General features: G+C 47.8%; 1 protein-coding gene across 1 annotated transcript in view; it reads right to left on the bottom strand.

Annotated features, from left to right (window-relative positions):
- LOC309551115 (putative cation-transporting ATPase 13A4) overlaps positions 1-27,114 on the bottom strand; it is a 358,044-nt gene that overhangs the window by 106,107 nt on the left and 224,823 nt on the right. Inside the window, exon 12 of the mRNA XM_082251561.1 lies at positions 1,580-1,768. Coding sequence (XP_082107687.1) covers positions 1,580-1,768 — 189 coding nt within the window. The remainder of the gene's footprint in view (positions 1-1,579; positions 1,769-27,114) is intronic.

Raw genomic sequence — 27,114 nt, 5'->3', positions numbered from 1 at the left:
ATAAAAAAAATATATAAAAAGTGATTGTAAAGGCTCTGGTTTTGCACTGAGCAGCCCTGATCCTCTTCTGAGGCCCTCTGCTGGCACTCTCGGCTTCTCCTCTTCTCCATGAGGCTCCATAGGAAGCCACATTCTATAGTGGCACACGTGTGGGCTTAATGTATGGGGCCTCATCCTCCACTCCCTCATCACTCTATTTGATTGACAGCAACAAGAGTTAAATGCTACCGCTGCTATCAGGCACAGTGTTGGATCAAGATCGGATGCAGGTAAGTATTTATGGGACTGGGGGGGAGCTGCACATAAAAGGTTTTTTGTAGAAAATGGAAAACCTTAAGCCTTTACAACCACTTTAAAAGGTATAGAAAAAAAAATATTAATTTAACCACTTCCTGCCCGCCCTATAAGAGATTGAAGGCGGGAATGTGGTTGCATTATCCTGACCGGACGTCATATGACGGCGGCAGGATAATGCGCTCTGCGCGCCCCCGGGGGGGGGGGGCACGCAGAGCGGCGATCGGTGATGCGGCGTGTCAGTCTGACTCCCCGCATCTCCTACTGACGTAGGCTCTTTACCATGTGACTAGCCGTGTCCAATCACGGCTGGTCACATAGTACACAGGAAGAGCCGTTGATCGGCTTTTCCTCAGTACGTGCCTGACAGGCACGAGTAAAGGAGTGCCAATCTGCAGCTCCCCTGACAGGGGGGGTCTGCACTGGTAATCAGATCATTGCCCACCCATGACCTCAGGGATGCCCACCATGGCCACCAGGGATGGCAATCAGGGCTCAGGGAGCCCCCCAGTGCCCTCACCATTTTTTTTTTCAAACTTTTTGGTCTTTTTTTATTTGTTTAGCCAAAAAAGAAAAAACCTTGTGGTTATCAAATACCACCAAAAGAAAGCTCTATTTGTGGGGGGGGAAATGACATATAAATTTGGTTTAGGTACAGTGCTGCATGACCGCGCAATTGTCATTCAAAATGCAACAGCGCTAAAAGCCGAAAATTGGCCTGGGCAGGAAGGGGGTGAAAGTGCCCTGTCTTTTAAGCAGGTACTTTGATCACCCATGGTGGTGTATTCTAGATGTTAGCTGTATCATGTCGCATAACAGGAGAAACCATACTGATTGGAAAAGGATTTGACTGTTAAAGATATAGAAAAGGCTTGGATCTATTGAGCAGTGAATGTCACACAAAGTACAACTAGAAGAGGTATAATAAGAGTTAACCATTTAGAGTGCTTTGGAGAATTGACACAGATTTTCACTGTTTTTCAAAAATCATGAGAATGGATAAGTGATAATGTACAAGAATCATGGTTTTACATTTACTAAATAAAAATGTGTTTTTAGAAAAAAAAAAAAAAATGTGTTCTCCTGTGATTTATTCCTATCATTCAATCCAAACTAACACTGTCCTTGAAATAGTGAAGCATATCCCACATCAGCCAGTTACAATTATGTTGGTAGTCATGGCTTCAAATAGCTTGCAAGTGCAATGCTTTACTTTGTATTTTCTTTTCACTTTACTATGATCATGGAAAATATTCATGAAATGCAAACCATTCATAAAACTTACTTTGTCAAAACATACAATGTTTAATTGCCCAGCTAAATTAATCCTTTGAGGACTGATGCAGAATATACCGAGTTTCTTCAATCTTGTTTGTCCATAAAGAAGACCAAGTGTAACGGTGGCTGGAAGGGCAGGATTCACAGCTGTTGTTAGCATCAATAATGACATCAGTGCTATATCACGTACACTAGTCTGTTTGGAAGAAGAACAAGGAAAAAAGCTGCTTAACTACATTGCGCTTTGTTTTTCATAAATGCTACCTTACAGAAACAAGTTACTCTAAATTTTAGGTGGTAAAGAAAAAGCATTGGTAGCCATTGAAGAACACAAGAGGGTCTTTTATCATTCTTTTTACCTAGGATTCACACAACTTTCACCCAAGATTCATCCATTTTTCAATTTATTCTAGTGTTAGGGGAATTTTGGGGAAAGTGTGTGAATCTTGGAGGAAACATTACTTAATGGACCCCAAGGTAATATATCCATTTTAATGTTCAAGCTAAAGTATGGGAAGAGTAGCAAAATGTAACTGTAACTTATAGCGCTAAATAATAGGATGGAGAGGACAGTATACCTAATCTATTCACATTATAACATATTACATATGATATCTCAACTTTTTAAAGTGTTCTGGAATTATTTCAACAAGCAGTAAAACCTTTACTGTGATTAGATGTGATCTCTCCACAAATCAGACACAATAGAAAAAAAGGGCAGTTATACTGTACAATGTAAACAAATCTCTATAAGACTGTGGAAAAAAAATAAGCCTTTCGCTGGCAGGCCCTCAACTCTGCCCCTAACTCCACTCCCTCAGGGGGGAAAGAGGTGGGAGGAGGGAAATGGAGTTAAAAAAGGGAAAAATGAGAGGAGGAGGTGAGAGTAGGGATGTGAGAGAAAGGGGGGGGGGAGGTGAGAGAAAGGGGGGGAGAGAAAGGGGTGAGAGAGAGAAGGAGATGGGGGAGAGAGAGGGGAGTAGGGGGTGAGAGACAGAAGAGTGAGGGGGTTAGAGGGAGAGAGAGGGGGTGTGAGAGAGAGAGGTAGAGCTGATAGATAGGGAGTCGGGGAGAGAGAGTGGGTGAGAGAGGGGTTATAAGAGAGAGAGGGGGGTGACAGAGGGGGGAGAGAGAAAGAGGGTGTTGAGAGAGAGGGGAGAGAGAGAGAGAGAGCGGGGTGAGGGAGAGAGGGGGGTGAGGGAGGGGAGTAGGGGGAGATGAGAGACAGAGGGGTGAGAGAGGGGGTGAGGGAGAGAGAGGGGGGAGAAAGATGGGAGTAATAGAGAGAGGGGTGAGAGAGAGAGAGGGGTGGGAGAGAGAGAGAGAGGGGCGAGAGAGAGGGGGTGTAAGAAAGAGGATGGGGGGACCGATCATATGTCACTGATCTAAGAAACTGGACTGATAGCAAATTGGACTGCTGATGAGAGCACAGTGAACAGAGACCGCTCTGCAGGAAAGTATGATCGGTGCCCCCGCAAAAAATAGAGGTGCAGTGACAGAGACTCTCATGAGGCCCCCTACTGGCCCTGGCTTTTGGAAAGTGCTGGCCCACCGTTAAGTGATGAGGCCTGGGCCCCCTACAGGAGGCCCAGTGGTACCCCCTTATCGTCAGCCCTGGATACATACATATGTTTTGTGAAAGTACATGACCTGTAAAATATTTGCAGTAATTGTGCAAATATTCATTGAATCGCTGTTTTCACAAAAAATACACTAAAATCATTATTAATGCACATAAACATAACATAACTAACAAAATTCCTGCTAAATTGCTACTAAAGCCTCGTTCACTTGGGGTGTACTAAAGCGTATGCCCATGGAGGGCTGTGTTTAGCTGGGCGGGGATGCACAGGTGTTCCATGTATCCCTGTGCAGGCAGTCCCATTTATGTCAATTGGCAATGGCTGCATGGGCATAGCCACTGCTCCCAAACTGACATCCGTGTGGGTGTGGGTGCATGACCCCAAACACAGACAGTGTGAGGTCATCCCCCTGGACCCATAAGGATGTCAAGTTGGGAGCAATGGCTGTGTATGTACAGTTGCTACATCCCTTACAGGGATGTATGCTGTATATGTCCTATGTGAACAAGGCCTTACTTTGTTTGTTCTTTGTTTTTTTTTTTTTACAATTTTGTTTTTTGGGCTGGGGGGTGGGGGTATTTGGTGAGATAGAGGTCTAAACAGGCCCTTGATGTCTATTTTTTGAGACAGAGAAAGGATTGAAGACATTTCTTTTCTCTGCAGCCTGAGCTGCATATTACATGAATGAACAACAAGTCTGTATATTGACTCTTATTCAGTCATAAACTGACACAGAAAACACAGTTTACTATGCTTAATTATCATGGGACACATGAGCGATCAGTAGTGACCATTGACTATGTCCACTGTAGAAAAGGGAGGGGGCTGCAAAACACGTTTACCAAGACCTTTCCCCCCCATTCCCCGCTCTCCATCCCTCCATCCTGACAGTAGCTGCAGGTGGCTGAAGGGGAAGGAGGAAATGCTGGCCATCAGTGGGGGATCTGTGAAGCAGGGGCCATTGGGGGCGGGGTCATAGTGGTGGGGGGACATATTTTGGTGCCTTGTAAGCCCCAAAGGCGGGGAGAGGAAGGGGAGGGAATCAAGCAACTGCAGGGTAGCTGCAGGAAATCGGGTTTGCGGGGAAGGGGAATCAGTGTGTATATGGGGGGGGGGGGATTGGTACTGAGGGGGGTAAGGTGAATGCAGGGGAAAGGGAAGACAGAGTGGGGGACATTTTAGAAGAAGAGGAGCAGCACAAGGGGGAGAGGTGGGAGGCAGGGAAGCGGTGGCATTGGTGGGGGGCTCACATTTGAGGTGAATAGCTCTGATCAGTGGCTTGTTAGCCACTAATCAGAGCTATCTGTTAGCTCAGCAGTGTCTTCTGAACAGTTTTACTATAAGCTCATGGTCACTGACTTCTAGCAGGAGGAGGAATGGGAGTAATGTCAGGTCCGTACCGCGCATAGGCCTGGCAGGCTGGAAGCAGTGCTGTAGCTCTGTATGCCATACGTACCTAGCAGCGTAAAGGTCAAAGAATATGTAAAACCGACATTTCATATTCCTGATATGTGCCTGCTGTACCATGTACTTGTATGAAAAAGTATTCTGTTCTCCTTGTATGGCTTCCTTTGTGTGCAATCCATAGTGTTCCTGCCAGTCCCTCTGCTTTTCTATTAAATACTGACCACACTAAACACGAGAACACTCCATGGTCAGTTTTCTAGCTATAATGGGAGCTCAGCCTGCTCTCCTCCAATGATCAGATTTGTCCTGACACACCTCTCCTGCACAGCCTTTTACTGGGAAGATCAGTGTTCTGTTGTTTCTCCTTCCCCAGCTCTTATGGAGCTGAGGACAGAGGGTGTGTGATAACTAATAAAAAAGGGAAAAAAGGTATTTAGAATGTTTTTTTTTATATGTTTTGCCTTTCGTCTCTATTTTAAAATAAATGGGTTGTGTTACAAGGTGAGGGTTTACAATCACTTTAAAGAGTATGTAAACCCAACACTTCCTGATATGAGTCTGCTGTACTTTGTATTTGTATGAAAAAGTATCCCGTTTCCTTTGCATTACTTCCTTTGTGTAAAATCCCTGGTGTTCCTGCCAGTCCTTCTAATTTCTTATTACAAACTGACCACACTGACCACACTAAACAGAAGAGCAAAGCGTGCTCAGTTTTCTGGCAATGTTGGGTACTCGGGGTGTTCTCCTCGAATGATCGACTTGACCTGACACCCCCCCCCCCCCCCCGCATAGCCTTTCACCGGGAAGTTAAGTGTGCTGCTGTTTCTCCTCCCCAAGCTCCTATGCAGCTGAGAATAGAGGGTACGTGATCACCTATAAAAAAGGATACAATCAGTGAGACATTGGAAGTGGAGGATTGGTGTAAAATGGCACAGTACACGTTTAAAACATTTGTTAACACTTCACTGATTAAAGCAAACTTTAAAGTCTTTTTGAGGTGGTACATGGTGCCAATAAGAGTGGCATCTTGTGTCCCGGGGTCCTCCCCTCTGTACTTTAGAGGCTGTGGCCTGGAGAGCATGATGTTCCTCAACTGGTAGACCTGCCCAAAATTAGGGAGATTTTGGATTTGTACTTATAATTTTATTTACTTGCTTACTCAGGTGAAACTCATCAAATCACTATATATTACTATACATAATATAGGCATTACTGGAGCATCTGGTGGAGGGGACACCGGGACACACAAGGAGGTTCATAGCATTCATTTTTGTGGCAGCTAGAATTTCTATCACCAGCTCATGCAATCCAGTTCAATTTATTAAAGTTAAAACTTTCTTGAATCATGGTCAATAAATGCCTTACAGCAGTCTTGAATGATAAACTTGCTTTCTTTGACAATATTTGGCACCCTTGGATAAAATTCGCTTTTGGAAGCCTCGTGAGATGTACTAATATAGTATCTCTCGCCTGGACAGGGTGCACTTCTTCCTTCATTCTCCTTTACCCATTTATTTCTCTTTCTCCTCTTCTGTGTTTTTCCATAAGACCCTCTGGCCATTTGCTGTGATGTAATGTAAAACATGAACCACATTTAGACCTGAACTTGAAGGGTACAGTGCTGGCTGGACATAGTCAGAGGCACAGTTGGTTGTAACTAGCCTTTTACTTACTGATTTCATGTGGATGGGTTAACCAACCCTAACAACTCCACAGTATCACCCCAATGTCCTCCCCCTATTTCATAAACATGATGGGCATGATTGGGTCTGAGTGCATATCTCCTCATTAAATATATAATTAGTGTTGCGCAAAATAAAAATCTATCCAAATGTGTAAAAATTAAAAATATGTAACAAATTTTTTTTTAAAATATATATATGTGTATATCCCTCAAGCAAAAGATTCCAATTCCATAATCTTTTTATCTCTGTTTATCTCAGCGGGGGATCGATCCGCCGATTCCCCGCTGAGCAGGAGAATGACAGCTGTTCTCCGCACTGTGTGCGGAGAACAGCTGTCAGTTCCCCATACATCTCTATGGGGGAATTGGATGGGAACGGACCGTTGGCTGAGTCCAATCACAGCCTTCACAGTGTAAACAGAGACGCTTGTCTCTGTGTTGGCAATCCCCGCTGAGCTCAGTGTGTGTGTGTGTGTGTGTGAGTGTGGGGGGGGGGGGGGTCAGGAGATGGTGCAGCCTGTGCTTACAGCTCTCTGTTTAACTGATGATTTTACACAGAGAGCTGTCATAGATCATACAGACTGCAGCCATTCCCACACAGTACACCAAGCACCGCTGTCCCTGTCCCATAACCAATAAACATCTATACCAGTGCACAAAACATCTGTCACCGTGTACCAGTGTCCCATAAATATTTGTACCAATGCACAAAACATCTGTCACAGTGTACCAGTGTCCGCCTAGGTCCTACTTCTTCTCTAGGCAGAAACAAACTGATGTGCTGGGCTGTGTCTGTGAGGGTTATGTCTGGAGGGACAGCCCCGTGGGCGTGTATATGCTAAAACTTTGTACTAACGTACTGCCAAGACTACTCCTGTAGGTGGCAGCATAACCACACAGCTCATGAAGATGAGGCTGTGTCTGTCAATGGGCAATAGAGAAACATCCCCACAGCATGATGCTGCCACCACCATGTTTCACTGTGGGGATGGTGTTCTTTGGATGATGTGATGTGTTGGGTTTGCGCCAGACATAGCGTTTTCTTTGATGGCCAAAAAGTTAAATTTTAGTATCATCAGACCAGAGCACCTTCCTCCATACAATTCATACCTTCCTCCATACATTTTTGCAAACTCAAAATGTGCTATTTTGTTTTTTTTTGCTGAAAGTAATGGCTTTCCTCTGGTCACTCTGCCATAAAGCCAAACCGTAAGGAGCGTAGGGCTTATTTTTATCTTATGTACAGATACTCCAGTCTCTGTTGTCGAACTCTGCAGCTCCTCCAGGGTTACCTTAGGTCTCTGTGCTGCCTCTCTGATTAATGCCCTCCTTGCCTGGTCCGTGAATTTTTTTGGGCAGCCGTCTCTTGTCAGGTTTGCTGTTGTGCCATGTTCTTTCCATTTGGTTATGATAGATTTGATGGTGCTCCTGGGGATCATCAAAGATTTGGATATTTTTTTATAACCTAACCCTGACTTGTACTTAACAACATTGTCCCTTACTTGTTTGGAGAGTTCCTTGGTCTTCATGGCAGTGTTTGGTTAGTGGTGACTCTTGCATAGGTGTTGCAGCCTCTGGGGCCTTTCAAAAAAGGTGTGCATATGTAATGACAGATCATGTGACACTTAGATTGCACACAGATGGACATCATTTCACTAATTATGTGACTTCTGAAGGTAATTGATTGCACCAGAGCTTTTTATGGGGTTCATAACAAAAGGGGTGAATACATACGCACATGCCAATTTTCTGTTTTCTATTTCTAAAAAATAGTTTTATGTATATATTTTTCTCATTTCACTTCACCAACTTAGACTATTGTGTTCTGATCCATCACATAAAATTCAGATTAACAAAACATTGAACTTAAGTCTGTAATGTAACACAATAGGTAAAAAGTCAAGGGGGGTGAATACTTTTGCAAGGCACAGTATATTTGATAGATTGATTGAGTACATTGCAGCCCAAGGGTTTGAATTCTGATTCTGACCTTCATTTTTTTTTTTTTTTTTTTGCAAGAGGTTTATTCAGGATTAGAGTTGAGCGGACACCTGGATGTTCGGGTTTGACGCGTTCGGCCGAAGTTCGCAAAAAAATTTGAGTTCGGCACCCGAACTTAATCCGCACTTGACCCCGAACCCGAACCCCATTGAAGTCAATGGAAACCCGAACTTTTGTGCACTAAAATGGCTCTAAAAAAGTAATGGAAAGGGCTAGAGGGCTGCATATGGCAGCAAAATGTTGTTAAGAGCATGGTAAGTGTTCTGCAAACAAATGTGGATAGGGAAATAACTTAAAATAACATAAAATACATAAAAATAAAAAATAATAATCTTGATGTAGGTCCATATGAAGTAGGAGGTTGAGGTGGCAGAGGATGTGGCGGCGGTGGAGGAGGACGAGGTAGCCAACACTGGTTTTTGTTTTTAATTTTATTTGTTTTTAATTAAGGTACACCCCAAAAGAGTGAGAAAGATCAAAAATACAACAATGGCTGGGTAAGGCTGGTATACATGTCTATTCTGCACAAGGTACGGACAACTCCTGTGGTATCCATGCCTGTTTCATTTTAATGAACGTGAGCTTGTCCACATTGGCTCTGGACAGGCGGCTGCGCTTGTCTGTGATAACGCCCCCTGCCGTGCTAAATACACGTTCAGATAATACACTGGCTACAGGGCAGGCCAGCACCTCCAAGGCGTGAAGGGCAAGCTCAGGCCATGTGCCCAACTTGGAGACCCAGAAGTTGAAGGGAGCAGACCCATCATTCAGTTTGTCTAGGCGTGTGCACACATACTGCTCCACCATGTTGGTGAAATGCTGCCTCCTGCTAAGACGTTCCATATCAGCTGGTGGTGCTGGTTGTTTCGGCGTGTTGACAAAGCTTTACCACATTTCGGCAATGCTAACCCTGCCTTCTGAGGTGCTGGCGGTGCCCTGGCTGCATTGGCTACCTCTTCCTCCTCCTCTGCCTTCGCCTTGTGCTTCCACTGTGCCCCCGCTGTCAGGTGGGAATGCCAGCAGCAGCGTGTCTACCAGCGTGCGCTTGTACTCACGCATCTTATGATCATGCTCCAGTGAGGGAATTAAGGATGGTACGTTGTCCTTGTAATGGGGATTCAGCAGCGTGGCCACCCAGTAATCAGAACAAGTTATAATGTGGGAAACTCGGCGGTCGTTGCGGAGACACTGCAGCATGTAATCGCTCATGTGTGCCAGGCTCCCCAGAGGCAACGGAAAACTGTCCATCGTCTGTGTCCTCTGTATCCCCCCAGCCACTCTCCAGTGATGGCCATGAGCTTGTTTGGGTGCTACCCTGCTGTGAACATGGTTCCTCCTCCTTCTTGTCCTCCTCCTCATCCTCCACCTCGGCATCCTCCAGAACTGTGCCCTTGCTGGACAATTGTGTACCTGGCGTTTGTGGGTGCAGGAACCCACCCTTGGAGCCACTTGGGAATGACTGCCCTGAAAGCCTTGGAAATGATCCCTCTTCCTCCTCCTCCTCCTCCTACAGTGCCACATCCTCTTCCATCATCGCCCGAATCGTTTTTTCAAGGAGGCATAGAAGTGGGATAGTAACGCTGAGAACGGCGTCATCGGCACTGGCCATGTCGGTGGAGTACTCGAAACAGCAAAACAAGGCATACAGGTCTCGCATGGAGGCCCAGTTATTGGTGGTGAAGTGATGCTGTTCCGCAGAGTGACTCACGAATGTGTGCTGCAGCTGAAAGTCCACTATCGCCTGCTGCTATTTGCACAGTCTGGCCAGCATGTGCAAGGTGGAGTTACACCTTGTGGGCACGTCACATATGAGGCGGTGAGCGGGAAGGCCGAAGTTACGCTGCAGTGCTGACAGGCGAGCAGCAGCAGGGTGAGAATGCTGAAAGTGCGCACAGACCGCCCACACTTTCTGCAGCAGCTCTGACATATTGGGGTATTTTTTAAGGAACCTCTGCACCACCAAATTCAGCACATGCGCCAGGCATGGGCTGCTAGTCAAACTGGTTATGCCCAGAGCTGCTACGAGATTTTGCCCATTATCGCACACCACCAGGCCGGGCTTGAGGCTCACTGGTACCAACCACTCATTGGTCTGTTTTCAATGCCCCTCCACAACTCCTGCATGGTGTGGGGTTTTTCTTCCAAACAGGCAAGTTTTAAAACTGACTGCTGTCGTTTACCCCTGGCTGTGCTGAAGTTGGTGGTGAAGGTGTTACGCTGACCGGGTGAGGAGGTGGTAGAGGATGAGGAAGCAGAGTAGGAGGAGTTAGAAACAGGAGGCAAACTGAAGCGCCCTGCAATCCTCGGTGGTGGAAGGACATACGCCAAACTGCTATCCGCCTCAGGCCCAGCCGCCACTGCATTTACCCAGCGTGCTGTTAGGGAGATATAATGTTCCTGACCATGCTTACTGGTCCACGTATTCGTAGTTTGGTGGACTTTGCCACAGATGGCGTTGCGCAGTGCACACTTGATTTTGTCCCCTACTTGGTTGTGCAGGGAAGGGATGGCTCGCCTGGAAAAGTAGTGGCGGCTGGGCACGACGTACTGTGTGACAGCCACCGCCATAAAGCTTTTAAAACTCTGCGTCTCCACCAGGCGGAATGACAGCATTTCAAAGGCCAGGAATTTTGAAATGCTGGCATTCAGGGCCAGGGATCGTGGGTGGGTAGGGGGGTACTTCCTCTTCTGCTCCAGTGTTTGGGAGATAGAGAGCTTAACGCTTCCATGGGACATTGTGGAGATGGTTGGTGACCCAGGTGGTGGTGTTGCTGGCTGACCCTCTGTTTGTGGGGTGGCAGGTGCCACTGTCACTACAGAGGTGGATGAAGAGGCCGAGACTGCAGCAGAAGAGGAAGCAGGAGGAACCAGAGACCTTTCTTGGTTTTTGAAGTGTCTACTCCACTGCATGGGAAAGTGCAAGGTGTTGGTGCTAGGCGCTATCACCAAAAAATAGTGCTGTGCGTTTTTTAAACTGTGCACATAAGAATGTGTTGTGCGTTGTTATATGAAACATGTGCTGTGCAATAAAACCATATGCCGTGCGTTTTTTAAAACATATGCCGTGCGTTTTTTAAAACCAACTTATGGTAAAAACAATGCGGTGCAAGCACTGATAATATCATCATAAGGTGCATATGTGCATATATTAGAATCATATAGTGTCACCACTTGGGTAGTGCTTTAGTGCTTTGTGAGCCGATATATCAATTACCCAGTACACAGTGCTCTATACAATGGGAAAAGATAAACATCCCGTGGATCTCCACTGGGTGCAATTGCTTACCGCACTTCTTGTTCTGCTATTGTGGAGCGTCCAGATGACGTCGTACTGACGAAAACGCGTAGGGCGTGGCTTACTACGTCATTACGTCACTTCCGGTAGCGGTGGTTCAGGCTGGTGGAACGCGGAAGCGGAACAGCCCGACGGACCCTGCATGCCTGATAGTGAACTCCTTACATGTGAGTGGACACTACACCTGTTTTTTACCGTGTACAAGCTATACTACGCAATGGAGGCTATTTCTTGTTGCAGAAAATGAGGGGATCGAGCTGCAACTGAGTGTTAATGGAGGTGAGCAGCCATTACACCAAATTAAGGATTAGTTCACGTCGGCAGCACATTGCCCCCACTTATGGCAGAACCACAAGAGTCACTGGAGTATTGAGGAAAGGTCACGAGAATCACCTCTTGTTTTCATTGTAGCACATTGCTTGTTGCACATCTTGTTTTCACATGGACATTTATTTCAATGTATTCTAACTTTTTGTATCACGCACTATAGCAGTTTTATTGCATATGTTATTATGCTTGCATGAATTATATTTATTTATTTATATATTATTACAAACACCTTGGTGAGATTGGCACATCCACAAATAATTATCACTGATTTGTTGCCATTTCTACATTTGTGTAGATCATCATTTATATATATATATATATAAATATATATATATATATAATTTTTTTTACTTATATATCGGACGTTTGTCTTTTCTCCATTTATTTTTGGGATGATTAAAGATTTTTATACTGATTATTGATTATATCACACATTTATCAATTTTTTCTCACCACATTTTTCATACCACTTTATATCTTATACTTGTTACTGAGTGATTATCATCAACTCCATCCATCCTGGTCCACCGTTTAAGAAATCTAGCGCTGATTTTTCCCTTTTCTATCAGTCTACTGATTATGTGGTGACACTACTAAATTGGCTGCTGATTTCGGTGTTCCATTTGTTATACACATACATCTACATATTTCTTTCACGTATGCCCCATTGGTAGCGCATAGGCCCTTGTACTTCTATACAACGTTAGATCAACTCCCCGATGATGGAGAGCCAAGATCCGGGTCACCGAGCAGGAGCAAGGGGGAGCCCAAAGAGACTCACACCACGCAATATACGACTCTCTCGCATGATGATAAATCATCCTAGAAGTCGCTTCCCACGCTTTAAGCAGGGTGGGAAGCACTGAAGCAGACAATCCCTTGACCTTCCGCACCTGGCTTTCAACAGCCGACAAGCCAGCGACTGTAAAGAAGGATGGAAGATGGGCCCTGGCGACAATAAATCCTCCTAGAGAGGAAGCCTCCAAGGAGCGTCTGCGGCTAGCCTGACCAGGTCGGCGTACCAAGCCCGATCAGGCCAGTCTGGAGCCACAAGAATGACCAAAATCCCTTCTGCCTTGATCCTGCGAAGAAGTCTTGGCAGCAACTTGATAGGAGGGAAGGCAGACATCAGCTGATACTGACCTTGGCCCATCCATGAACGCACAAACATGACTATGCCGGCATCAGCCTCGCGCAGATTACCATGCTAAACTTCTCAGCAATGTTCGTGTTGAACTTAGCATATGGTCTTGGCTACAACAGAAACCATGGTGCCACCAGTGCATCTGCCAAAGGATCCCAGAAGCGGGCCACAAACCTCTGCACTATACTGTATATGCAACGCCAACAGATCCACATCTGGAGTGCCCCAACGAAGGCACAACCACTGGAACACCTCCAAATAAAGGAACCATTCCCCTGCATCCACGGCCTGGTGACTAAGGCAATCTGCCTGCCAATTTTCCACACCTGGAAAGGCAACAGCGGAGAGAGCTGGAACAAGGCGCTCCACCCAACGAAGAATGTCTGTCACTTCTAAGATCGCAAGGACACCCTTGGTGCCCCCTTGGTGAATGACACAAGCCACGATCGTGGCATAGTCCGATGGAATGTACACTGGACAGCTGCAGGTGCCCAGTCCAGTGAACTAGGCAAAGCCGGACCGCTCTCAGCTCCATGACATTGATCGGTAACCTGGATCCTACAGGGACCATACTCCCTAAGCAGAGAACCTGCCAAGGACTCCTCCCCACCGGGACAGGCTTGCATCCACGGCGACAATTGTCCAGTAAAACGGGAAGGAAGGATTCCAGATCAAAAATCCCTGGTCACCTGGCTCAGCCAGATCCGAATGACAAGAGAGGTAGGATTCAAGTCTCATTTGAGAAGGATCACCTTTTGGGGAGTCCGCGAGAGGGATTGAGCTAAGGGGACCGTCTCGAAAGACGACACCATCAGTCTCAGAACTTGCATGCAGGACTGAAGGGATGACCATGTGCTGGACAGTAACAGTTGAAATGCAGTCTGAAGTTCCAAGAGTTGTTTCCCCGGAGGGAGAAACACCCTGACTGAGGACGAGTCCAAAGTCAGGCCCAGATAGACCAGTCTCATGGAAGGGACCATGGATGACTTCTGAAGGTTCAGGACCCACCCAAACTCCTCCAGAGTTCTTATGGTGAATTCCATTCATCGTCAGCACCATAGGGGACTCCCCACAGAGAAGCAGATCGGCCAGGAACCCAGGACCAATACACCCGCTGCTGCAACAGCACCAGGACCGGAGCCAACACCTTTGTGAAGACCCGAGGAACGAAGCAAGGCATAGGGGTAATGCCACAAACCGATAGAGATTCTCCCCCACTGTAAAAACGGAGAACCCTTTGGTGTCCTGCACATAATGGGATGTAAAGGTAGGCATCCTTGATGTCTATGGAGGCCAGGAATCCCCCTGATGTAGGGAAGCCACTATCGTGCGAACCGATACCATCTACAATTTTTGATCCGCAAGGAACCATTAAGGGACAGTAGGTCCAGCCTTGTTGAACTAGATCCTGAACTGCCCCATAGAGCGCCTGCAAGTGATCTGGGGAAAGCCGTACATTGGAAGGGAAAACCTAACCGGAAAAAACGGATTGAAATCTTGATAGTGCAACTGGACCGCATGACCTCCGAGAACCGGCAAGGACACCCCCCCAGATATACGGATATGGGTGAGGACGCACCTTCAGGCCGGGTAGGCCATGTGCGCCGGTCTGGAAAAAAACGATCAGGGTCGTGTGGAACCACCTGAGGAAGTCTTGAAGGACTGCGCCATATCGACTGTCCTTGAGGGACAAAGAAACTGTTCGTGAGCCAAAAGGGAGGGACCCCGCCCACGACGAAGGCCCTTACCCTTGTTAGCCTGTGGAAGAAAAGCACTCTTCCTCCTGTGAGACCCTTATATAATGTCATCCAGGGCAGCGCCAAACAGGCGATCCCCCGTAAAAGGGAGATCCATTAAGGCCTGATTAGAAACTCAGACCAACACTCCGGCCAAGGATACACCGGATAACCACCGCTGAAACCGACAGGTGACCCAAAAAATCCAGGACGGGGATACCTCCACCGGAACAATGGTAGTCCTATTCAGCCTAGAGACCGTAGGTCCACCTTAGGCGGTACAGTCTCCCTTACCATAGACTGCGCAAAAGGGTAACGTCTAGCAGCAGCTCAACACCCCAGGGGAATGTCTCAGATGGTCACAGTCTTTATGAGCATGCTAGCAAATCAGGCTGCTCTGGATGGCATGTGTGCCAGATACAGTGGCGGAGCCAGAGGGCTAGCTGGGGTGGCAATTGCCACCCCAGATGAAATACTTGCCACCCCTGTTGCCAACCCAGCCGCTAACAGTACCTGCAACAATGAGCCGAGTGCGCTCCTGCACCCGGCACAAGCGTAGAACAGACCAGCTTTTAATTTCCCTTCCTCCCTGTCAGCGGAGATACTCCTCCCTCCCCCTGACAGATGCTTCGTTGTCCTGGCCGGGCACTGCGTGACGTCACTCACAGAGAAGCCAGCTGGAGGCGGATGGGAGGACTCGGAGGAGCAGAGGAGAGCTGCTTGAGCTGCAAGTAACCTAGAGGAGCCGAGGAGGAACTAAGCACTGCATATACACAGACATCACACTGACAGGTATGTGGGAGGCTATATTATTGGCAGCCTCCAGCTCGCATCCCTAACTGTCTGTCTGTCTGCAGCTGGCTCCAGGCTCGGGGGTGGAAAGCGCTGATTTTCCAGTGGGTATTTGTTCAGACGTGGCTCGCTCTCTCTCTCTCCGGGTTATTACCTCTCTCCCCCGGCGGCAGAACTGCAGGGGGATGGAGAGCTACGAGAGACTTCCTGGCAGAAGGGAGATCTGACCATGAAGACTTTCCAGAGGTGACTGATTCCAAAAAAAAAAAAAAGTTCTATATTGTGTGAAGGGATGAATGGGCCACTGTTCTTCTATTATTGACTGCAATTAGGGATTTACACACAAAGTATTGTAAAAATGCAAATGTATTAATCATACAAATTCATTAAAACCATCATATAAAATCAGCAACTGATCAGCCACAGGACTATTCTATATTCAAAGACCACCTTCAGGTAACACGCACATGTGAGTAGATGAACCCCTCTACACAGCATCATGCATATACAGTATGAAATGCCTCATAGGGGTAAATGATTTAGTCCTGACCTTTGCACTCTATACATGGGTGTAATTATCAAGTGTGGTTATCAGGCATGGGTAGATGACTCAGCATGCACAACCTGGGAAGGGGGGGCTCGGTTTGGCATGTTCGCCCTGGTCGCTGGATGACCTTGTCCCAGCACTGCTTATGCTTATAACATTACATAGATGAACATGAACAAGAGAGCGCCTGTGTAGCTAGTTCTCTGTGACTGTGCTGAGCGCGGTGAGCTGAGCAGCAGTGGCGCCGTGAGCCGCTGCACAGCTAACCAATCATGCGTGCCTGCACACCTGATTGGTTTGCTGTGCCGCTACTCATGGTGAGTAGCGGCACAGCGAACCAATCAGGTGTGCAGGCACGCGTGATTGGTTAGCTGTGCAGCGGCTCACGGGGCCGCTGCTGCTCACCGCGCTCAGTCACAGACAGTCACATAGAACTAGCTGCACAGGCGCCCTCTCGTTCACTTCTTCTACCTGTAACCTAAGGCAAGTCTCTCTCTCTCTGGTCTCTGCATGATTGAAGGGGACACGGCACGCTGGTCACTACATTGATAGGTTGGCAATCATGCTGGTCACTACATTGATAGGTTGGCAATCATGCTGGTCGCTACATTGATAGGTTGGCAATCATGCTGGTCATTGATAGGTTGGCAATCACGCTGGTCACTACATTGATAGGTTGGCAATCATGCTGGTCACTACATTGATAGGTTGGCAATCATGCTGGTCACTACATTGATAGGTTGGCAATCACGCTGGTCACTACATTGATAGGTTGGCAATCACGCTGGTCACTACATTTATAGGTTGGCAATCATGCTGGTCACTACATTGATACGTTGGCAATCATGCTTGTCACTACATTGATAGGTTGGCAATCATGCTGGTCACTACATTGATGGGTTGGTACGCTGGTGGTCACTACATTGAGGGGTTGGCAATCAAGCTGGTCACTACATTGATAGGTTGGCAATCATGCTGGTCACTACATTGATGGGTTGGTATGCTGGTTACTACATTGTCAATTGATGGGGGGGCATGCTGGTCACTACATTGATGGGGGGCAATATTGTGCAGCCCTACTCATAGGTATGTGCATGGGGTGTGCCTGGTGTGCCTAGGCACACCCTAATCACCCTCGTGCAGTGCTTCTGCCATGGCCGCCGTCGCTGTGTCTGCTGCTCTCTGCCCCTGGCTGCTCAGCTCCCGAACCCAATCCTGTCGGTGCGGAGACTGAGAGGGACTGTCTGGGGGAGGACCCTGGCCTGCTGTAAGGGGGGATCTATATAGGGGACCTCACCCTGGCCTGCTGTAAAGGAGGATCTATGGGGGACCTGCCCTAGCCTGCTCTAAAGGGGGATATATGGGGATCGCATGTATATTGACCCCCCAAAATAATACCTTGCCACCCCTTTGCCATCCCTGTTTTAAAAGTCTAGCCCCGCCACTGGCCAGATGCAACCTGCACCCCAGGCACAGCCGCTTCTGCGTCCTCCAAATTGCAGGGTGTCATGCACCAAAAACCAGTGCATCCACCAGCGCCTGTAACACATGCGTCAGGGGAGGTAGAAATGTCATCCTCATTATCTGAGGAGACCGGGAGTGAGGTAACAGACCCGGCAGGGAGGCCCCCATCTGCGGCTGAGTCAGACTCAGACGCCGAGACATCAGATGAGGCAGGGGTAGGTGGAGAAACGTTTCAGCGTATGTATGTATGTATGTATGAAGTTTTTCTGCTTGTCTGCCCCCATTTGGAAGCACCTGGAAGGTGGAAGTCGGATAGGATCCAATTCAAACACCCCCCCCCCCCCCCCCAGCATCCCCTTTGGATACACACAGGAACACGGGATTGACACCATCTAAATGCTCTAACCTTACAGCAGTAAGGTAAGGGTGTAGCACACCCAGAAGCTTTGCACATCTCCCTATCACAGTTCACTGTTTGGTTCCTGGAATCACTCACCTGATTTTACACCACCTGATTTCATGCCACTTTCACTATATGATGATTGAAGCTGCAACAGATCACTGAATGGACTTGATTTATGGGATGTGTGTTTGATTTCATTGTTGATTCATTTTATACATCATATTATCATCCTACTGTTACGCAGCTGTTGTGCACCTGTCACTTTATTCACTATAAATTTTTTTTGGAGGTACAGTTAGCCGTCACACTGGGACGAAGAGTGTATATGTGTTGATGTCCCTGGATTTATATATAATTTGTTTGCACCTAGCACCTTTGTCACAGCAGTTTGCACTTCACGGATTATTTATGTTAATATATATTTTTGCACATTGGATGGCACTAGGAACACTTTAAATACATGAATTATCTATTACTGATTTAGCACAATATTAATTGTTTATTCACCTATATTTATTGATTATTGATATTAACTAATTCAGGATAAGCGCGGCTTTATTATTATATACCTACGTATGTTGCCCTCTCAAGGCCACCTTCAACCGGGAGTCACATGGTCTGCAGGGTCCATTTTTTTTTGTTTTATTAATTTATTTATTTTTTTGCAAAAAAACAATCCTACCGTGCTACAGCGCCCCCCGAAGGTCAGGCATGCCCGCAGTCCCCCAACAGAGAGAGAGAGGCCCCCAGAACCCACTGTCCCAAAACGCAGTCCCAGGAAAGCATGTGTAACCAGCAAGCCCTCCCATAAGGGAGTGAGCAATGGAAATTGCCCAGGGTGAAGGGAGGGGCTACACCCCCCCCCCCTCGGGAAAACGCCTCCAGGCACTCCCACCCAGATTCTCAGCAGAGAATCCACCGCAAAATGGCCAAAAACGGGTGTACCAAGATGGCCGCCTCCATAACAGCAGACAAGGCTACAACAAAAGGGCGGCCCCGCGTGGCCAACGTGGCAACAGGACCCACAGGGAGACCTCCCGCCAGTCCTCCAATCCTCCTACACCATCCTCCTGCAGCAATCAGCACGGGTTTACAAATGGGCGTTCTTGTCAAACCAATCTCTTAACATTCTACAAGGAGGTAAGCTGTGAGCTAGACAGGGGCAGACCAGTAGATGTGGTGTACTTGGACTTCGCTAAGGCGTTTGATACAGTTCCCCACAAGCGCTTAATTTGTAAAATAAGGTCTGCAGGTATCGACAGCAGGGTTTGCTCTTGGATACGGAACTGGCTAAAAGGGCGTGTCCAAAGGGTGGTAATAAACAGCGCATACACAGACTGGTCTGAGGTAGTAAGCGGGGTGCCCCAGGGCTCAATCCTGGGACCAGCCTTTGATAGATTAGGCAACAGCATGCAGTGTCAAGCAGCTGCTGCCAAAGCCAGCAGAATATTAGCATGCACAAAGAAAGGGATGTATTCCAGAGATAAGACTATAATCCTTCCACTTTATAAAACTCTGGTCCGACTGCATCTGGAGTATTCTGTCCAGTTCTGGTCGCCAGTCCTCAGGAGGGATGTGTTGGAGCTGGAGAGAGTCCAGAGAAGGTCAACTAAACTGATTAGGGGATTGGAGGACCTTAACTATGAAGAGCGGCTGCAATCGCTCGATTTATTCTCCCTGGAGAAGAGACGCCTGAGGGGGGGACATGATAGCAATTTATAAATATCTCAATGGGGATCTCAGCTTAGAAAAAAAGCTGTTCAGTCGAAGGGATTGCATGAGGACAAGAGGGAATACAATGCGATTAGAGGAGAAGCGTTTTAACCTCAGGCAACGTGGGGGTTCTTTACTGTTAGGGCTACAAGACTGTGGAATTCTCTACCACAAGATGTGGTTTCTGCGGGAAGTATGGTGGCTTTCAAAAGCCTCTTACATGTACATCTCAAGGATCAGGACATTAAGGGCTATGTGAGATGATTACAGCCACACACACCTACACAGGTTAAACTGGATGGACTATTGTCTTTATTCAACCTCACCTACTATGTAACTATGTAATATCCAGCCCCTGGAGGAACCAACCGAGCCCCCCCCGCACGATCGACCGAGTGCCACGGATGCCCCCCCCCCGGGGGGGGGGGCACAACAGGACAGAGGGAAACCCAGGAGTGTGAGGGTCCGACCATCTCAGGGAGGGCCCGCGTCCACCTCAAAATCCGCCAGGGAAGAGGGGGGGAACATTTACTCACCGTAGCAGGAACACAGGCAGGCTCCATCTCCTGACAGGACTAAGGATGATCGAACGGTTTGGGTCGACCATCGGTTCGACCCGAACATTGGATGTTCGATATTCGGCCGAATACCGAACTTTTTGCGGCAAAAGTTCGGTATTCGGCCACCAGAACCGCCCAAAATGCACTGGGAAAGGAACTGGGCTTTAAAAGCCCGTGATTGGCCCAGAAACGTCTGCAAAAGCCAATGAGGGGGCAGGAGTCTCCTAGGAATGTGATTGGAGTGACTACGGGGACCAGAGGCCAATCAGGAGTGAATACGCCCCACACTATATAAGATGGCCCCGCCTAACCCCTAGCACAGTTATCCAGATCCTGTTACATAGTTACATAGTTGGTGAGGTTGAATAAAGACAAAAGTCCATCCAGTTCAACCTGTGTAGATGTGTGTGGCTGTAATCATCTTGCATACCCCTGAATGTTCTGATCCTTGAGATGTACGTCTAAGAGTCTTTTGAAAGCCACCATACTACCCGCAGAAACCACCTCATGTGGTAGAGAATTCCACAATCTTGTAGCCCTAACAGTAAAGAACCCCCCACGTTGCCTGAGGTTAAAACGCTTCTCCTCTAATCGCATTGTATGCCCCCGAGTTCTCATGCAATCCCTTCGACTGAACAGCTTTTTTTCTAAGCCTAGATCCCCATTTAGATATTTAAAAATTGCTATCATGTCCCCCCTCAGGCGTCTCTTCTCCAGGGAGAATAAATCAAGCGATTGCAGACGCTCCTCATAATCAAGGTCCTCCAATCCCCTAATTAGTTTAGTTGCCCTTCTCTGGACTCTCTCCAGCTCCAACACATCCCTTCTGAGGACTGGTGACCAGAACTGGACCGAATACTCCAGATGAGGTCGGACCAGAGTTTTATAAAGTGGAAGGATTATAGTTTTATCTCTGGAATACATCCCTTTCTTTATGCATGCTAATATTCTGCTAGCCTTGGCAGCTGCCGCTTGACATTGCATGCTGTTGCCTAGTCTATCATCAACCAAGACTCCCAGATCCTTCTCCATTTTTGATTCTCCCAAGGGTTCCCCTCCTAACGTGTATTGTGCTTTTATGTTTCTAGTCCCCAAGTGTAAAACCTTACATTTCTCCACGTTAAACCTCATTTGCCATGTCTTTGCCCACTCCGTTATTTTGTCCAGGTCATTCTGTAGGATATCTGCTTCATGCTGTGCTGTTATTGTCCTGCCTAATTTTGTGTCATCTGCAAAAACTGATATTGAACTACTGATCCCGTCCTCAATGCTGTTTATGAATAAATTGAACAAGGTTGGTCCTAGGACTGAGCCTTGGGGGACCCCGCTTACTACCTCAGACCAGTCTGAGTATGTGCTGTTTATTACCACCCTTTGGATACGCCCTTTTAGCCAGTTCCGTATCCAAGAGCAAACCCTGCTGTCGATACCTGCAGACCTTATTTTATAAATTAAGCGCTTATGGGGAACTGTATCAAACGCCTTAGCAAAATCTAGGTACACCACATCCACTGGTCTGCCCCTATCTAGCTCACAGCTCACCTCCTCGTAGAATGTTAAGAGATTGGTTTGACAAGAACGCCCATTTGTAAACCCGTGCTGGTTACTACTGATGATGCTGTTGTTCTTAGCAAACTCTACGATATAGTCCCTTATCATCCCCTCCAGAAGTTTACATACTACTGATGTCAGACTGACAGGCCTATAGTTTCCCGGTATATGCCTCTGACCCTTTTTGAATATCGGAATCACGTTAGCTTTCCTCCACTCCCCTGGTACATCTCCTGTCCTAATACTGTCCGCAAAGATCAGGAACAGTGGTCTGGATATAACCTTACTGAGTTCCTTGAGTACTCTCGGATGTACGCCATCCGGGCCTGGTGATTTGTTTGTGTTGAGTTTATCCAGCCTTTCCCTGATTTCCCCCTCTGTTAGCCATAGTGGCAAGTCCTGTGTATTACTACTAACTATACAGTCATGGTCAGTGTACCCCTCCGATTCCTGTGTAAAGACTGATGAGAAAAAGGCATTCAGTACGGTTGCTTTTTCAGTGTCCTCTGTAACCATCCTCCCATCATTGTTAATTATGTGTGCAATATGCTCTGCCCTAGTTTTTTTGCTGTTGATATACTTAAAGAATTTCTTTGGGTTTTTTTTGCTATCCTCCGCTATTTGTCTCTCAAAGTCTATTTTAGCCATCTTGATTTTGTGTTTACACTTCCTATTTGCCTCCTTGTATTGGTCGAAAGCCAATACTGTGCCCTCTGATTTATATTTCCTGAAGGCCAATTTTTTTCCCCTAATAAGTTTTTTAACACTCCGGTTTAGCCAGCCAGGTTTGGCTTTGTCCCTTCTAAATTTATTTCCCATAGGAATGCACTGCAAGATGCCTTTGCTTAATATGTTCCTAAAGCATTCCCATTTTTCCTCTGTGGTCAGTGATCCCAGGGTTTGGTCCCAGTTTACCCTTTCCATCAACAAGTACAATTTTGGAAAGTTTGCCCTTCTGAAGTTAAGGGTTCTTATGTTCCCCACTTGCCTTGCTATATTGTTATTTACGCTAAATGTGATCATCCTGTGATCGCTAGAGCCCAGGTTGTCCTGGACTCCTACCTCCGAGATTAGGTCTGGGTCATTAGTGATCAATAGATCCAGGATTGTGTTTTCTCTGGTAGGGGAATCCACCAACTGTGACATGTAATTATCCTGTAAGGTTTCCGTGAATTGACGGCCCTTATGTGAGTGTGTAGTCCCCTCTCCCCAGTCAATGTCGGGATAATTGAAGTCCCCCAATATGATGACTGATACTAGCTTTGCCACTTTACCCAAAAGTGCTAAAAATTCCAGCTCTACCTCCTCCCCTTGTTTAGGTGGCCTATAGCAAACCCCCACAATTACTTTTCCCTTTTCTCCTTCCCTATGGAGTTCTACCCACACGGATTCTAACTCCATACTCATCCCTTCCGTAATGTCACTCCTCTCTATCACCCTTACATTATTCTTGACGTAGAGACATACCCCTCCCCCTCTTTTTCCTACCCTGTCCTTCCGGTACACTGAATACCCTTGGATATTTGCCAGCCAGTCATGTGAGGGGTCGAACCAAGTCTCCGTTATTCCCACTAGGTCTATGTCCTCCTCATGTACTAACATTTCCAACTCATCCATTTTATTAGCTAGGCTCCTGGCATTAGCATATACCCCTCTTAGTTTTACGGAAGTTAAACGTGATTGGTTATGTTTATTCCTGTTTGGTCTGCGGTTCTCCCGCACAGACCTACCAATAGACGTTGTGGACCTACTGTCGCTGCTGACCCTACAGCTGCCTTCAGTCCTTTGCTCCCTCCTAACTGACTCTACTTCTGAGCCCTCCCCCCCCGTCTCCTAGTTTAAAAGCTCCTCCAACTGTTGAAGAGAGTTGAAGCAGTTCTGTCTGACTCCTGCTTGCTACACTACATTTCCTATATATTGAGTGGTTCTAAAGCTCCATATAGCAGAATTGTATTTAGCTTACAGCCAGTGTAGATAGATACAGCGATTGTGCTGGTTCTTAGAGTTACAAAAAAAAAAAAAAAACTTAAGGGACAGTGTCAGTCTTCTGCTGTATGGAGCTTTCTATTTAGTGGAAAGGGATATCTAGTGTAGTTAGGGAACTTTGTACTACATTAGCTAGATTTGAAAATTGAGTTTCTGTAGGGAAAGTGTGAGGGTCCTGTTTAGTGAGCACGTGGCACAGTGCTGCTCTATCACAGCAGGTGTACGTGCTTGCTAGGCAGCAAAATACAGTGACAACTTAACGCCTGTTGTTCAAAGCGTTAGGTCCACTGTACAAAAGCCTTTGCAACTATGCGTGACACGCAACTGCTGTGCTGTATCCAGCGACAACTGTGGGTCGCATAGCAGTGTGCGTTTTTCACCGCACACAGTTGCCAACGCATCAGTGACAACCTAACGCCTGTTGTTCAAAGCGTTAGGTCCACTGTGCAAAAGGCTTTGCTACTGTGCGTGACACATCTGCTGTGCTGTATCCAGCGACAACTGTGGGTCGCATAGCAGTGTGCGTTTTTCACCGCACACAGTTGCCAACGCATCAGTGACAACTTAACACCTGTTGTTCAAAGCGTTAGGTCCACTGTGCAAAAGGCTTTGCTACTGTGCGTGACACATCTGCTGTGCTGTATCCAGCGACAACTGTGGGTCGCATAGCAGTGTGCGTTTTTCACCGCATACAGTTGCCAATGCATCAGTGAGAAATATGCCTGGTAGACCAAGAAAAGGCATACGTGGCCCTGCTGCAGAAAGGGGCACAGCTTCTAGGGTGTCTAGAGGCCGGGGTGGACGTGGTGGTCAGTCCTCAGCCAGGCCACCATTTGGATTGTTCTCCGGCAGTGGCCAAGCTATACGTCCACAGTATGTACAGGAGGTGGTGGACTTTATGACCAAACCCTCATCATCGGCATCATCTGCAACTACAGTGACCCAGGCAGAGAAAAGTGGTCAGTCTTCTGCAGTTGTCAGAACAAATACAGATGAGTCCATGTCCACCTCATGTCCTCCCTTAGACCCAACTTCAGACATGGCAGAGGAGTCAGCTGAGCTGTTTGACCACAGTGTCGGCCATCTACTCCAGCCTGATGCTCAGTCCTTTATGGAGTCTGATGTTGGGTCTGAGTTTGAGGAGGAGGCAGAGCAAACAAGAGGGGAGAGCAGACGGCCCACTCCATCTAAGGCCGCACCTGTTGTCTCCCAGGCCAGGCCTGATGCTCAGTCTTTGATGGAATCAGATGTTGGGTCTGAGGTTGAGGAGGAGGCAGAGCAAGCAAGAGGGGAGAGCAGATGGCCCGCTCCATCTAAGGCCGCACCTGTTGTCTCCCAGGCCAGGCCTGATGCTCAGTCTTTGATGGAATCAGATGTTGGGTCTGAGGTTGAGGAGGAGGCAGAGCAAACAAGAGGGTAGAGCAGACGGCCCGCTCCATCTAAGGCCGCACCTGTTGTCTCCCGGGCCAGGCCTGATGCTCAGTCTTTGATGGAGTCAGATGTTGGGTCTGAGGTTGAGGAGGAGGCAGAGCAAACAAGAGGGGAGAGCAGACGGCCCGCTCCATCTAAGGCCGCACCTGTTGTCTCCCAGGCCAGGCCTGATGCTCAGTCTTTGATGGAATCAGATGTTGGGTCTGAGGTTGAGGAGAAGGCAGAGCAAACAAGAGGGGAGAGCAGACGGCCCGCTCCATCTAAGGCCGCACCTGTTGTCTCCTGGGCCAGGCCTGATGCTCAGTCTTTGATGGAGTCAGATGTTGGGTCTGAGGTTGAGGAGGAGGCAGAGCAAGCAAGAGGGGAGAGCAGATGGCCCGCTCCATCTAAGGCCGCACCTGTTGTCTCCCAGGCCAGGCCTGATGCTCAGTCTTTGATGGAATCAGATGTTGGGTCTGAGGTTGAGGAGGAGGCAGAGCAAACAAGAGGGGAGAGCAGACGGCCTACTCCATCTAAGGCCGCACCTGTTGTCTCCCGGGCCACTATACACACCTCATCTTGCTGGGCCTTTTTTGAGACATCCCATGCAGACAAAACAGTTGTGATCTGCAAAATTTGTAAGAAGGGTATAAAACGTGGCAAAAATGTCAACCACCTGGGTACAAGCTGCCTAAACAGGCATTTGACAACCCACCACTCGGCCCATTGGCAGGAGCATTTAAAGAACCCACAAAAGGGCCAAAGATCGGTCAGTCGGCCTCCTAGTTCTCCTCGCGCTCCTCCTCATGCTCCATCTGCTCCACCTGCACATCAGTCTGTTCCTGACCCTGCTATAGTCACTCGTCACCTGTTGGCAGCCTCCACTGGCAGGGATGATGATATAGCAGGCAGTGTCGCATCTACCTCCAGCACACCACCAGCTGTAACATCTAGACGCCAAATTTCGATTCCACACATGCTGGAACGAAAAAAAATGTATACTCCCCGCCACCCACATGCCCAGCGTCTAAACAGTAGTTTGGCTAAACTACTGGCTCTGCAACTATTACCATTTAACCTGGTAGAGTCTGCTCCCTTCCGTGACTTCGCAAAATGTGCAGTTCCACAGTGGCAGGTGCCAAGTCGGCATTACTTTTCCCGTAAGGCCCTGCCATCCCTATACCAACATGTGGAAGGCAATGTAGTGTCGTCCCTGGCCAAGTCAGTCAGCCGTAAGATACACTTGACGGCTGACACTTGGTCAAGCAAACATGGGCAGGGACGGTACATTTCTGTCACTGCTCACTGGGTGACACTGCTTGCCAGCGGAAGGGATTGTAGCCAGGGCTCGGTGCTGCAGCCAGTGTTGCCCCCACGTCTGCAAACAGCTGGTGGTGTCGCTGATCTGGGTAGATCGATCACTTCTACCCCCTCCTGCTCCTCCTCCTCTACCTCCTCCATGCCCTCCTCTGCAGAATGGTCCTTTGAATATGATGAGGTACCACGTAAACGTTCAAAGGGCTATTCTATGTCTCAGGCCAAAAGGTGTCACGCAGTGCTGCAGCTTGTGTGTCTAGGGGACAGGCAGCACACTGCCCCTCAGATTCTTGGGGCTCTGCAGGCACAGGCCCAGAGGTGGTTGACACCACGCCAGCTGCAGCCAGGGATGGTGGTTACTGATAATGGGTCAAACCTCCTGGCCGCCCTTCCTCAGGGAAAGTTAACCCATGTGCCATGCCTGGCGCATGTCCTGAATCTCGTGGTACAGCGGTTTTTGAACCGTACCCGGGAATGCAGGATGTGCTAAGGATGGCAAGAAGGGTGTGCAGTCACTTCAGGCGGTCGTACAGTGCCACTGCACGTTTGGCCGAAGTGCAGCGCGAGTTTCACCTGCCGGTACACCGCCTCATCTGTGACATGCCCACCCGCTGGAACT

The sequence above is a fragment of the Pelophylax lessonae genome (genome assembly GCF_965119305.1).
Source record: "Pelophylax lessonae genome assembly, chromosome: 3".
Classification (NCBI taxonomy): domain Eukaryota; kingdom Metazoa; phylum Chordata; class Amphibia; order Anura; family Ranidae; genus Pelophylax; species Pelophylax lessonae.
The sequence above is the reverse complement of the archived record's forward strand: the minus strand, read 5'-3'. Positions and strand labels throughout refer to the sequence as shown.